Genomic DNA, 15,149 nt, shown 5'->3' on the forward strand with positions numbered 1-15,149 from the left:
AATTTGACATCTCTGACATTAATACAATTGAACGCATCCAGAAATATTTTACAAGAAGAGTTCTCTGCTCCTCTGAAAACAACAAAATACCTTATACCACCAGACTTGAAATCCTGGGATTAGAAAACTTAGAACTCTGCCGACTCCGACAAGACCTGTGTTTAACACATAGAATCATCTATTGCAATGTCCTTCCGGTTAAAGACTACTTCAGCTTCAATCGCAATACTACAAGAGCAAACAATAGATTTAAACTTAATGTTAACCGCTTCAATCTTGATTGCAGAAAATATGACTTTTGTAGCAGAGTTGTTAACGCTTGGAACACACTACCTGTTGTGACCCAGTTTCCTGGACTCGGATTCCTGGACTCGGATGATTCAGAAAGTGAGGGAGAAGACCTGGCAAGGCCTGCTTCTTTTGGACCCTCTCCTTCCCTGGCACCCACCCAAAGGGAGGAGGAAGGGCCGGCAAGGCCTGATTCTCCCGAGCCTTCTTCTGATTTGGCAATGCCCCAAGAACAGTTTTGGAGTGATGCAAGACTGCGCAGACATGACTGGCGCGCGCAGCAGAGGAAGTGTTGGGACAAAGCCAAAGAATGATGGTTATGCAGTGACATCTTCAGAGACTATAAATAGGAGGCGGGACTTCCTGGTTTTTTGTCTTGGACAAAGCAATGAATTTGCGCGGGCAAACTGTATCAATGGAGGGAAGAATATATTCGTGAGTAATTCTGGCCTTATCTATAATTTCCTCGTTATCTCCAGAGACTTGGCAGGCCCGTAGGTAGATGTGGCCACGACATTTATCTATGTAAATAAATTAGAAAAAAAGGCCTTTGACTGACTCTTTGTTGGGAGTATTGGGGGAGGGAAACAGAACACTACCTGACTCTGTGGTCTCTTCTCAAAATCCCAAAAGCTTTAACCAAATACTGTCTACTATTGACCTCACCCCATTCCTAAGAGGACTATAAGGGGCGTGCATAAGAGCACAAAAGTGCCTACCGTTCCTGTCCTATTGTTTCCTTTCACTATATCAAATTAATATAGTTATTGCATACTTTTGCTCATATATATGCTTATATGATGTGTTGTTGTTTTATGTTGATGCTTATGTATACTGTTGTGACAAAAATAAATAAATAAATAAATAAAAAATATAGTCTAATGTTATATGGGGAAACACAGAAGCAGATGTATGAATAGCTAGAATAGCAAGTTTGACATTTTGACAAATTATTTAAAAAGTGCTGTCTTGTTATGGGCCTTATTTCTACATAATTTTGCTGATGACTTTTGTTCACCTAACATAGTTATGGAATATATGTCAAGCTATCAACCAGAAGGTCACATATTGCCATTATAGAAAGGCAGCTACTTACTTGCAAAATTTTACATCTGTTGGACAGGCAATCCATATCATCACAGGGTTGATACATTCCAAGTGTGACACAGTTCAGTAGGATCACCATCATGCTGACACATTCAAACCAGGTGGAAGGAAGAAATAAAGTCAAGGGAAAAAAAATCTCTTTTACAAACAGTGTAACTAACCCTAAGGTATACTAGAGTGGAAATTTTTGTTTTTTAAAAAAACTGTCAGAGTGTACAGTAGTAAGCAAGAAAACCATAGCAACACAATGCATAAACAGTAGATAATTGAGATAATACAATTGCTCTTAGATCGTACCATTAGACTGCAGGTGAGAAAATCACATGATAGCATATTCCTTAATAGACAGAATGAAAAAAAATCATGTACAAAAAATATTTTTATAGATAAATGAAATAATTCCATGGAAAAAGATTTCAATTATGGATACTTCAGATACAGGGTAAGGTAGTATCACCTGAGAAGAATTTTATTACTAAATAAGTTGTTTACATGAGTTACTTCATCTGCCACTCTAAAATGACTAAATCACTGCTTTGGTGAAGATAGTAGTAAGGATGTTGACAAAAATAATGCGAAACATGTTCCAGTATAAATGTTCAACAAACATTTACCTATGAGATAAACCCTTAGGAATCTCTTCTAACTCCATGCAGATCAGTACATTCACACAGACACAATATATTTATCATTACATTCTGAATTTATAACAGGTAACATGGAAAACAAATAACATGTATTTAATTATAACTTATCCTTCTCGTCCTTCTTTATTACAACTATCCTTCTTATCCTTCTTGTTCAAATTTGTTTTAGTTGACTTTATATAAAAATAGTCAGTAATACCTTCAGAGCAACTAATATAAATATATACTTTTTGTATTTATTTGCTTGTTTTATTTTTTCCAAAAATAAGTTACCAGTCTTGTAAATCTATCACATCTTACCCTCCTGATGAATTCTGCACTAATATATCCCTGATTGAGATACATTAAAAAACAACAACCAGCAACCAGCATCCTTCTAGCAGTGCTTCATTTTTTTCTGTAGAGGTTCATCTAACATAGATAAGGAAAATACTGTTGGGACAAAACAAAGATCTATCTAGGTTCCAAGTTTCTCATTGTGAATAGTAAGATGGCTATGGAAAGTCCATAAGCAAAACATAAAGAAAATAACCTTAATAATAATAAACTCTCCACTAACCCCCAAGGATTAAAATTTAGAGACCTATCATTTCTGATCATTTATTGAAGGTGGTTAATAAACATCATGACCAATAGCTACTGTGATACTTATTTTTTCATTAATGTGTTTCATAACCTTTAACTAATATTTAAAGTGGCCATCAACAAACCCTGTAGCAATGAATATCATTAATTGTTGTCATGCCCAGGTCTCAACAGTCCTCCTCAATTGACAAGATGACCAGATGGGGTCTTCCCAGTGATAGGTTGCTACCAGTTCACCCTGGATCGGATGAACCGGTAGTGGTGGCAGTGGGAGGCTCCGCCCAGCCGCCCAGCCATCTCTATGCATGCGCAGAAGTGTCGCACCCACACGCACATGCATGCCCATGAGCAAACCAGTAGTGAACAAAATTGAAACCTACTACTGAGTCTTCCTGAAAACAAGTCTATGCTTCCATTCTTGGCAGTGATGCTGTGCCAGCCACAAGCTCTCCTATTTCTTACTTGGACCAGCAGACTCTGACTCAAACCAGGAGGCCTCTTTACCTAGCCCTAAAAAGTATCAGCCTCTAAAAAGACAGGAAAGCAGAGGAAAGCATTACTACACTACAGGAACTACTTGGTCTTGGCAGGGTCACCTAGCAACTACAGGCTTAAAGGAAATCAAAAGCTCAGAGCAAGCTCAGAGACCACCGATATTAGAGGAAATTGGTAAAGTTTTGGGGCAATGTAAGTCTGACCTATTGATTCTTGCCATGAAATCTTTTCATAGCCACCACACTTTTTCTGGAACACTAGAACTAAATGTTTTTGAAATTCTCCCTTATGCTATTCTCCCCTAAGCAGTTTGTTGCAAATTTGTCTAGATGTTTAAGATACTTGGGACAGGTTAGATTTCTTTTCCTATTAAATCAGGTTCCCTAGTGATTCTGATTGCCCTGAAACTAGATAATTGACTGAACATTCACATAGTCTTCTGCATAGGTATAGAAAAGTTACAAAACTGAGGGAAAAAATTAGAAGGCTGCCAAAACATGTAGAGGGCAGTTGTTGAACTGGATGTTTTTATGTTGAATTGGATGTTTTTAATGTTTTTTTTTTCACTAGCTTTACTGTTTTAAAATGTTTTTAAAATTTCTAATCGTGATATATTTTCTGAATTGTAGGCCTCCCAGAATCATTGACTGAGATGGGTGGCCATAGAAATTGAACAAACAAACAACTAAAATCGGAAAAGTTGGTCTCCACACCAGTTCCTGGCTACTATGCTAGACCTGGAGGATGTGTTTTTCTCCATGGGCATCACATAAATCAAGCAGGCTACTGGAGGAGCCTATCCTGCTTGATTGCCTAGATCAGGGATAGGGAACAAAGGTCCCTTTACAACCTGTCGACTTCAATTCCCAGAATTCCTGCAGCAGCATGTAGCATTAACAGGAAATGCCTCTAGATCCCTTCCAGCTCTAAGCCAAAGGATAAAGCTACCAATGCCCATGAAACAATAATAAACGTACATTGCTTCCAATAATTAAAAATTATGTGTCTTAATATTAGTTGCTGGTGAACAAGTAGGATGATTCTACTGAATCCACATTCTGCACATGTGCGTCTCAAATGGCATTAGGCTAATTAATGTAAAAATATCATGTTGGCTGAAAGGTCTCTGATAGGAATCTGCAGGGTGTTACTAAATAGTCAAAATTTTATTGGCCATGATGGCCATGATGGTACAATTGAAACTGCCTAAATTTTATACACAACACATCCTTTGCTTTGTCATCTGTATTTCTTCCTCTTATATACGGTAAAGGTAAAGGTTCCCCCGCACATGCGTGCTAGTCATTTCTGGCTCTAGGGGCAGTGTTCATTTCCGTTTCTAAGCTTGAAGAACCAGCGCTGGCCGAAAATGTCTCCATGGTCATGTGACTGGTATGACTAAATGCCAAAGGCGCACAGAGCGCTGTTACCTTCCCACCAAAGTGGTCCCTATTTTTCTACTTGCATTTTTTATGTGCTTTCAAACTGCTAGGTTGGCAGAAGCTGGGACAAGTAACAGGAGATCACTCTGTTACACAGCGCTAGGGATTCAAACCGCTGAACTACCAACCTTCTTATTGATGAGCTCAGTGTCTTAGCCACTGAGCCATATGGTAATCCTATTCCAACATCTGTCCGGTTCTGTTAAAAGGGAAAGTCAATTCTCTTGTGATAAGTGGTTTTTTTAACCATAGAATCAATAAGTTGTGGCAACTAGATAGGCCTACTGCAATTCGTAAAACTCATACAAACTAGAAAATAGAGGTACTAATTGCTTTTCAGGCTTATATTGGAAAAACAGATCACTGGTAAATCTCTAAATTGTTACTTCCAGCAGTGACCAATGTTCAACATAATTTCAGTGACAGATTTTAAGTGTACACTTAAAAATGAAATGTTTTTTTTTAATCTGAGCTGGTGTTCAGTAAAGATCCTAAAAGCATGAGGATTTATAGTCCTAGCCATTGTTTTCTTAACTACTGCATAATGTCTCTGCACAAACTTAGCAATGGAGACAATTAATCCTTTTGCATATTTTTTTTTTTACAATTAGCTCCCAAGGAGTTGGTTCACTTTATGATCTCTACTTCCAACTATTCAGAGTCCATGCAGTCACCAGGAATCAAATGCAATCCAAGAAATTATTTATCTTTTTGTATCTCATCAGAACTCCCCTCACTTTGCATAGAAGACACAAATATAGGGTCTCTGGTGGTTCAGCAGACTAAGTCTGTCTGTTATTAACACAGCTGCTTGCAATTACTGCAAGTTCAAGTCCCACCAGGCCCAAGGTTGACTCAGCCTTCCATCCTTTATAAGGTAGGTAAAATGAGGACCCAGATTGTTGGGGGCAATAAAAGTTGACTTTGTATATAATATACAAATGGATGAAGACTATTGCTTAACACAGTGTAAGCCGCCCTGAGTCTTCGGAAAAGGCGGGATATAAATTCAAATAAAAAAAAATAATCAAAACTATTTACCATCCTGTTTCTTCTGTCATCCTAACATGCCCTTTTCTACTTTCTGAAATTGAGCCATTCTTAATGTAGATTTATATCCATGAGGATTTTCTAAATGATTGCTTCAGAGGCAGGTAGCCTTAAATTAGCTGAAAGTGCCTTCATATCTTTGTTTTCCAGCTTCTATATTTAAATTTACCCCAATGAGAATAAAGGCCCAAATAGTATGCCATGTAAAGAACTATAAAATTTCAAGAACATTTCTATCAGTACTTATTCAAATTAAAACTCAAATAAAACTTATTAGATTGTGAAATGTTGGTGTAGAATTAAGATACCTCTGTCATTCACTGGAAATGGTAAAGGGAAATAATAAATAGGTTAAACCAGGAGTGAAATTCAGGGGTGAAATGCTCTCGATTCGGACCAGATCACCTGATCTGGTAGCGATGGCGATGGGTGGCGTGAAGAACTGGTAGAAAAAATCCCTGAGCCCCCCCATGCTCAGCTGAGCCACACGATCATCAGAGGTTTTTTTTTTTTATTTTAAAAGCATTTTTTCTTTGGCCAAAAAAATGCTTTTAAAAGAAAAGAAAAGCCTCGGACAATCAGGCAACTCAGCTGGGATCGGCAGAGGAGCCTTTTAAAAGCATTTTTTCTACAACCTCTTTGGCAGAAGAGGTTGTAGAAAAAATGCTTTTAAAAGTAAAAAAAAAAAAGTTGGCCACGCCCACAGAACCAGTAGTAACAAATTTTACATTTTACCACTGGTGAAATGCTACTGGTTAGGACCAGTTTGGGTGAACCGGTAGTAATAAAAGCTACCAGTTTGCCCGAACTGGTAGTAAAAAAATGGTTCGGACAAACTGGTATTTCCTGCAATCAGCTGTTCCGCATGATTTATATTTGCTAGAAAGCAGAAAATCCTGCTTTCTAGCAAATTTATATCGTGCGGCACAGCTGTTCCCCGCTGCTTGCTGTTCCACTTACCTTAGAAAAGGCTTCTTAATCTTTCTTTTTCAGTGCTGTGGGGTAGCAACTGTGCTGTGCATGTGCCCAAAGCACATGTTTGGCGTGCACCACGCATGCACGCACACAGCAAACCAGTAGCAGACCTTGGAGGATTTAACCACTGGGTTAAACTAAATGCAAATGAAAAAGAGGAAAGGAATATAGCCTAATTTCTCTACACATTTACCTTGCTTGCCTGATTTCAAGCAAATGTCTTTTTAATCTTATACCTTAAACCTGAAATCATAAAAGAAACAATTACAAATAATTGTGACAAAACAATTTCATTTAATTGCTCTGATTCTATTGAAAAAACAAGCACAGTTATCATATCACTAGCAGAATGAGAAATTCCTTTGATAATTTGTTTGGCGAAAACCAGATTTTTATTATTTTTACTACTTTTATCCAACAGAGAAGAATAGCAAAATCATCAACCATATAATTGGACTACTATACATAGAGCCTCAGTTTCTGGATGGGGCTAAACTAACTTGAAACATTCAAAAAAGCCTTTGCTAATAAGAATGAGGTACTTATACCAACATTGCCCATTTAAATAACTGGCTCTTATTCACTGAAAAAGATATTCCTGGAGACCTGTCAGAGCAGGAACAAAATAACTTGTTGCTCTACACATTGTAAGTGCAAAATGGAAACAACCCCATGCAGAGCTGCCTCACACCTTTCTGCACTGAGAGTTCAGGAATCCTTGATCCTTAGAGATCCTCTGTCTGCCTTGTTATTTGCTAGTGCATATAAAAAAATTTTAGGAATTATATACCTACTGAACATTATAAAGTTGTATATTTTTGACACCTGGGTATGCATGTCTATACTAGTAAAACTCGTCTGTTTGTAACCTTCAGTTGGGTGAAACAGTGCATCAACAATGTTTGAATCAAGATACCTCAAATGGGCTAATTTAAAGAATGCATCAAAAATCTGGGACCCAAATCTGGGATTCAAATTTGGCAAAGTTGTGGCCACTTTAGCATCACCACACTGTTATGGTCAGCTGTGATCACATTATGGTCCTTTTTCATACCCCATGCCATATTCCCACAAGAAAAGTGAATGGGGAAGCATCAGATAATCAGAAGCCACTCCCATTCTCACCGCAATTTTGCTCACCTGTGGTCATTTTGTTTCTATTTAGGTAAGGATATATTTCTGAAAAGGGATGTGGTGGCCCAGTGGCTAAGATGCTGAACTTGTTGATCGAAAGGTCAGCAGTTCAGAGGTTCGAATCCCTAGTGCTGCGTAATGGGTTGAGCTCCCGTTACTTGTCCCAGCTTCTGCCAACCTAGCAGTTCTAAAGCATGTAAAAAATGCAAGTAGAAAAATAGGGACCACCTTTGGTGGGAAGCTAACAATGTTCTGTGCACCTTTGACATTTAGTCATGCTGGCCACATGACCATGGAGATGTCTTTGGACAGTACTGGCTCTTCGGCTTTGAAAAGGAGATGAGCACTGCCCCCTAGAGTCAGGAACGACTAGCACATATGTGTGAGGGAAACCTTTACCTTTATATTTCTGAAATGATGTCCTGATGGGTGACAGATTGTCTAGTTATTCAATATTTTGAGCACAATAGTTTTGCACTTCAAAATAGAGTCTTTTCAACTATAACTATTTCAAGTTTTGGCAAACCTGGGATGCCCCTCCCCCTGGCTTTCTTCTCTAGAATTGGAATAAACTAACTACCTTTTTCCAAAGAAGGCTTAGGATAATATCCCAGTTCAGGTTATCCATCCTGATCTTTTTCATTTAATAAAAGGCAGGCTATCTTATGCCTACTGATGGCAATATAGAGTCTAACAGTTCATTTGCATTAAATGGTTCAAAGCTTGCTCGACACTATTTACAATCATTTGCAATATTGCTGGGTTTTACAGAAGATAATAACAGGGAATTTAAAGCTCACTGATGAAAGGTACTCATACGGCTACATTAATATTACTATAAAATATAAAAGCTGCTTAAGTTCCTATGCTTGTCTACACAGAAATCACTCTGCCTATATTCAGAGGAACAAACTTCAGGGGAAAAATGGGAATAACTGCATCACATCCTATTTGTGAAGGACACTTTCCAAGGTCCTGAAAAGCCAGCATTTATTTATTAGTCAAATTTATGTAGCTACCTATCTCACAACTGACAACAGAACTGACTCCGAGGAGAGTACAATAGTCAGTAAGAAATAGTCAGTAAGAAATAAAACACATATGAAAACAAGTACAGGTAGTCCTTGACTTACAACATTTAGTTTGAACAGTTCATTTAGTGACTGTTCCAAGTTACAACAGCAGTGAAAAGAGTGACTTATGAATGTTTATGAACTTATGAATATTGCAGCATCCCCATAGTCAGGTGATCAAAATTCAGGTGCTTGGCACTGTTTCATTTTTATGACAGTTGTAGTGTCCCAAGGTCATATGATCACATTTGTGACCTTCTGACAAGCAAAGTACCTGGGGAAGCTGGAGTCACTTAACAACTATGGCAAGAAAAGTTGTAAAATAGGGAAAACTCACTTAACTAATATTTCACTCAGTAACATAGATTTTGGGCTCAATTGTGGTCATAACTCGAGGACTACCTGTAGTTAAAAACAGGAAAATCAGAATTAAACTTGAGATGATTTAAATTAAATATAAATACAAACACTAAGGGGGGAAAGGAGGGAGGGAGGGAGGGAGGGAAGGAGAGAGAGAGAGAGAGAGAGAGAGAGAGGGAGGGAGCATCCACCTCAATAATGGAATCAACTAAATGATCTCATAACTGATGGCACCTTCTAAATGAATGAGGCAAAGTGCTGTGATCTCTTTTTGAACTGCAATTCTGGCAGACAATGGTGATGCCAAAGGATAGGTGTCTAACCTTGCAGGTTAGAAAGATCTCAGGAACTCTGGTGAAAGGAATGGATTCATGGTATGGTCAACCAACTTGAAATACCACCAATTTCTTCTCCATGAGGAAAAAAAAAGGGTGGGAAAAAAGCACCCTAGAATGCACAGTTCAACTGTGCCTAAAGTGCAGGTTGGAGGTTCTTTAAGGTTGCCCATAAATAAGCACGATTGAGGGTTGGGATTAGGGTTGGGATGTGTGTACTTTTAAGAAAGACAATTGCTTTACAGAGGCAGAGATGGTGAAGGCATTTTGTTTTACTATGTACAAGGAATTGGGGGCCGGGGGACATAGCTATTTATATCAGTTTCCAAACTTCCCAGTTTCTAGAACTCTCTTCTTCTGTCCCAGAGCTATTTGAAAGCAACCATCTGCACTGTGCAAAGCTACACCCCACCCGCCAAGCTTCCTCTCAACTTTTTACTAAGAGAAAGAAGGGAATTGGTTGGTATATTTTCAGCAGCTGTCTCTCTGGATAGAATTTGCACATTGCACTTTTCTTTGGGATTTCTGCCCAGCCATACTTTGGCCATAGAGAAGTACTCACCATTTATTTATTTTTTTGGTGGTGGGGGGTTAGATTTATTTAACAAGCCTTGATGAAAACAAAACTGAGTTAAATATGTATAAATTTAACTGATTTCTTATTGTGTTGCTATTATACTGAGCAACATAGTACGAAGCCAAATCAGAAATATAAGCTGACCAAATCTGGTTAGCATTTTATATACTATTGCAATTCCTGCTTTCTGAATTTTGGGAGCAGTTCTGTGTTAGAAGCTAACATTGGCTCAGTTCAGGTTGTTGATAGTGGCATTGAGGGAAATGGATGAAAAACTGTTGCAGCTGCGGAGTTAAGTGGTAGGCAAAAGAATCCTGCATTTCCACCAAAAATGATCAGGAGTCAAAGGATGAAAGGAATTAAGTAAAAAACAAAACAAAACAGAACAGAACATTGAACTCATACTACTCTTCTTGAATCAAGAAAACCCATAGATGGGGTTAATTATATCACAATCACCCACAGGACTATCTCTAGTCACCACGGCAACAGATTTAAACCAGGTTTTAATCCTGCTATCTCTCCTTCGCCACCTCCATGCCTGAGCATGTAATTAATTTCAACTGCTGACAAAGCCAGTATTCAAAATCCTCATCATTTAGTCAGAAGTTTCATTACTAATTAACTTTCTTCAGTTCAATCTTTTTCTAATTAGCAGTGATCTTTCCTTTCCTCATTCCTACCATCAATGCTTTTTAATATCTTATTGCTAATTTTCTATCTGTCCCTCTGAGCCCCTGCTTCTCCATTCTTGCTCTCCTAGTTAAGCTGAAGACTGGATCTACTCACAGGGCTAAAAACAACAACAACAACAACCGATAATAACAACAGTATTCTTCAAGGATCTCATGAATCGGCATTCTGTATCGGGAAGAATCTAAAACTAATGCAGAAATGGTCAAGCAAGCCATCTTAGTTCATCAGCGCCATTAGATAATTCAACGAAATGGAAGAGAAAACTTACAGCTTCATAAAAGCTCAACAGAATGGAAAGTCTTTTCCTAAAGTTCTGACAGTGAAGGAACAGTTTAACTCTTTAAGCAAAAACACCTTGTGTTTCTTCGACATCTTGGTTGGAAATAGCAATACAATATCCTTTCCTCATAACATAGAATTGAACTAATACAGCAATGATTCAGTGCATGCTATTTTTCTCTTTCATTGAAAAGTTTGTTGGAGATGATTCCATCTGAAATAACGTATGTGAATCAGATTTATAACTCCTTTACCATTTTAGGGACTATTAATATTGCCAATTGCCTCTTACATTTCTCCTCAGCTATTGATTGGCTGTGATCCAGCTGTGACTCTAATAAGGCCTCCATTTATTTTGAAATATGTGATGAAGCCTGGAATTTTCAACTACTAAAGCTTCTAGGACAATTAAAGAGACTTACTTTCCTGCCAAATGCATTACAGGCTATAATGAAGAAGGGTAATAAAAGAATGACAGTGTACATATGCATTAGCATTATGCCCACAACATTAGGCAGCCTTCTGCAACCTGATCTTTTCCTGATATTCCTAGAACTTGTAATTTCAGCATTTTTCAAAGATCTCTGATTCAGGACAACTGTCTGATGCTAAAATCATTTTCAAATGAGTTGACAAGTTATTATTTTTTACTTCTAGCACTTAGTTCATGATGGTTGACATTATGGTCCAATAAACATGCTTAGACCTGATAAATCTACCGGTACATCTTTCTTAAATAATTGATTTAGAGCCATTTTTAAAGTTTTTATATCTGAGTTCATTTTTGCCCATAAAATATTTGCAATGCAGCTCTGGTTTGATGTGCAAGTGCATATTTTTAAATATTTCTCTTCAAAAGTCATTCTAATAGCCATAAGACCCATAAATCCTTTAGACAAACCTCTAAAAATGTGCATGTATGCCCAGTGAAATGAGACCTAGAACGAAAGTATTTTAAATTGGAAGGTTCGTATTCCCAGAAGTACAAAAGAAACAGAAGTAGGTCACAACTGATAGCATTAGATCTCGGTTCCAATTTTTCCATCTGTGAAATATGTAGTAATGATCTTTCAGCTTGGCTTATTCAATTGGAGATGTATGGTGGATATCCCCAAGTAACTGGCTCATCTTGTTCATAGAAAAAAGAATAATAAACTTCAATTAGCACAAAATACTTCTGATAGGCTACTAATTGGGAGCCATTAATCCTACTAATTTACCCATCTGTTTTTAGGCCCAGTTAAAAATGTTTGTCATGATCTGTATAGTCCTGGATGAGAATCCTCAACTCTTTCTAATATAAGCCAGGTGACTACAAAGAAGAAGAAGGATGGTAATGATAAGTGCATAAGTCTGAAGAAGAGAACCTTCTTAGCTTGGAGACTTTGATTACTAAATGTGCAACAGGCTATGATTTTCTTATTCTCCCACTTCTTTCTGTGCCAGTCATAATGATCCACTTGACCACCACAGAACAATTAAGGGATGGGTATACCATTTCTTGAGGGACACGGTGGCTCAGTGGCTAAGACACTGAGCTTGTCGATTAGAAAGGTCGGCAGTTTGGCAGTTCAAATCCCTAGCGCTGCATAATGAAGTGAGCTCCCATTACTTGTCCCAGCTTCTGCCAACTTAGCAGTTCAAAAGCATGTAAAAATGCAAGTAGAAAATAGGAACCACCTTTGGTGGGAAGGTAACAGCACTCCATGCACCTTCGGTGTTTAGTCATGCTGGCCATATGACCATGGAGATGTCTTTGGACAGCGATGGCTCTTTGGCTTTGAAATGGAGATGAGCACCGCCTCTAGAGTTGGGAACGACTAGCACATATGTGTGAGGGAAACATTTACCTTTACCTTTACGCCATTTCTTGCCCCATGCCTAGCAATCTCTTCCTATCTTGACAAGACAACTCTGCAGTTTAAAATTATGTGTGGGGAGGAAGTGGGGAAGTAAGTCTATTTTGGTCAGTCATCCTACTGCAACTATGCTGCTTCCTGCCTTCTTTATCTGGTGTAGATGTATTGTCCCTTTTGTAGTAACCTCACTATGGCATCCTTCAGCAAATGAAGTTATAGAGGCAAAATCTCTAACAAAGATTAGATCCAGCAAGCCATAACCATTACCCTTGATGCTTCTAATATTGTATCTACCTATATTATTCTCCCTAAAAAGATATGTCAGCTAAATTTAAAGAAAACATGCCAAGCTTTGTAACTAAGAAAGCCAACAGAAATGAAGAATACCATTGTATTATAAAAAATCTAGTCCTTTAGTATTTTTTTTGCATCATTCCAAGAAAAGGTTAGCTTTGCCAGTGAGCCAACCAGCCCAGAAAGGCAAGTAATTGGAATGTGGCAAACATTTCAGGTTCTAGTAAGTCCTTGTTTTTTAACAGTTTTGAATATTTCTTAAACATTAGTGCAGTACATTTTCTACATTGGTTCCACACAATTTCACTACAGGTACCTTATTGGACAATGTGAAAGTCATGGTGCCGAACTTTCTTTCTCTCTGTTTAAAAGAGGTACAAAGGAAATCTGTTAACAATTCCTTACAGTGAGAACCTGAATCTACCTGATTGAAACTTTGGGCAGGGGGACGGGGAGGAAGAGGAACTATTTTTACATTTCTTTATTAAAATCAATGATTTAATCATTTTGAATCAGGTTTCCTTGCCTTTGAATGACACATCCGAATTAAATCTTGCATCTCTGATTGTAACATTAGAATGAAATCTTGGCTAACTGCACATCTCTAATTAAATATATAATAAACAAACAAGCAGAAATACTTTTTTTTCTTTTTCCTGAATAACCCACTCTTATAATACAGTGCTGGTTAGGCATATACATATAGTTGAAGGAACATATAAACATTTATCCTTTGCTATAGTTTTCAAACATGGCATTTATATCAGGCAAGTTAGCATTAAACATATAAATTGCCCCTTGAAAAGGATACAAAAGGAAAATATTGGTTAAAATCATTCTATGGCAGTCATGTAGTGGAGTAGGCTCAGCCTACTCCACTTGCTTCTTCCATCATCTAAACTGCTTTGATACGAAGGCTCACAATGGCAGGTCCCATTTGTTTTTTAGGGTGGCAACTTGCCAATGAGTTGACCATGCAAATATTTTTCCTCTCCCAGTTCACCTGTCCTCCTACACATCTTTTTCTTTTCCCAAATGACTTCCTGTTGGGTCTGTGTCATCTTCATTTTAATTAGATTCATTATGATTACAATTTCCTCTCCTATCCTTTCACAGCTCTATTCACAATAACCGATAAAACCATCATTCTTTCCTTGGATTGACTCTGTTATTGTCTCTTCTCATGTAAGAATATGGATAACAAAAAGGATGCCAAGGCTACTGGAAGGCAACAAATACTGTATTTGGAGTAAAAGCCTGGAGTAAAAGGCTTTATTTATTTATTATTTAAAATTGCTTAAAGATTTTAGTGAATAGACTTTGGGCAATATACAACACAGAATAAAATTGCCAAAAATATAAACAAAAGAAAACAATAAGCTTCTATAAACTTCCTGGTAGTTATAGTCACTCACAGTCATCTGAAATTAGAAGCTCAGTGGCTAAGATGCTGAGCTTGTTGATCGAAAGGTTGGCAGTTCAGCAGTTCAAATCCCTAATGCTGCGTGACGTACCTTTGATGGGAACATAACAGCGTTCTGTGTGCCTTTGGCGTTGAGTCATGCCAGCCACATGACACGGAGACATCTTCGGACAGCGTTGGCTCTTCGGCTTTGAAAGGGAGATGAGCACTGCCCCTAGAGTCGGGAACGACTAGCACATATGTGCGAGGGGAACCTTTATTTTTTTTAGAGCAGTGCAAGAAGTGTTGGGGACCTTTGAACCCAGGACCTCCAGGGAAAATTGATTTTAAAATACGAGCATTTAGGAGTTCCTCTTGGCCCAGATTCTATGTAACTTTCATTGTGGTGGCCCTCAGTGGCATCTCCTTCCATTTCAGACCAAGCAAGCAGAGATACAATTAGAAAATTCAGTTTCTGATTATAGCTACAGCTATCTCATATACAGTTTTATAAATAATGCCAGTGCTGAGTTGGGTCCAGAACCCTATTG

At 38.0% G+C, this 15,149-nt stretch overlaps 1 protein-coding gene across 1 annotated transcript in view; it reads right to left on the reverse strand.

Moving 5' to 3' along the window:
- The window catches only part of CACNA1I (calcium voltage-gated channel subunit alpha1 I), a 381,909-nt gene that overhangs the window by 195,111 nt on the left and 171,649 nt on the right, over positions 1-15,149 (reverse strand). Inside the window, exon 2 of the mRNA XM_058190911.1 lies at positions 1,385-1,496. Coding sequence (XP_058046894.1) covers positions 1,385-1,496 — 112 coding nt within the window. The remainder of the gene's footprint in view (positions 1-1,384; positions 1,497-15,149) is intronic.

Source organism: Ahaetulla prasina, chromosome 7 (genome assembly GCF_028640845.1).
Source record: "Ahaetulla prasina isolate Xishuangbanna chromosome 7, ASM2864084v1, whole genome shotgun sequence".
NCBI classification, from domain to species: Eukaryota; Metazoa; Chordata; class Lepidosauria; order Squamata; family Colubridae; genus Ahaetulla; species Ahaetulla prasina.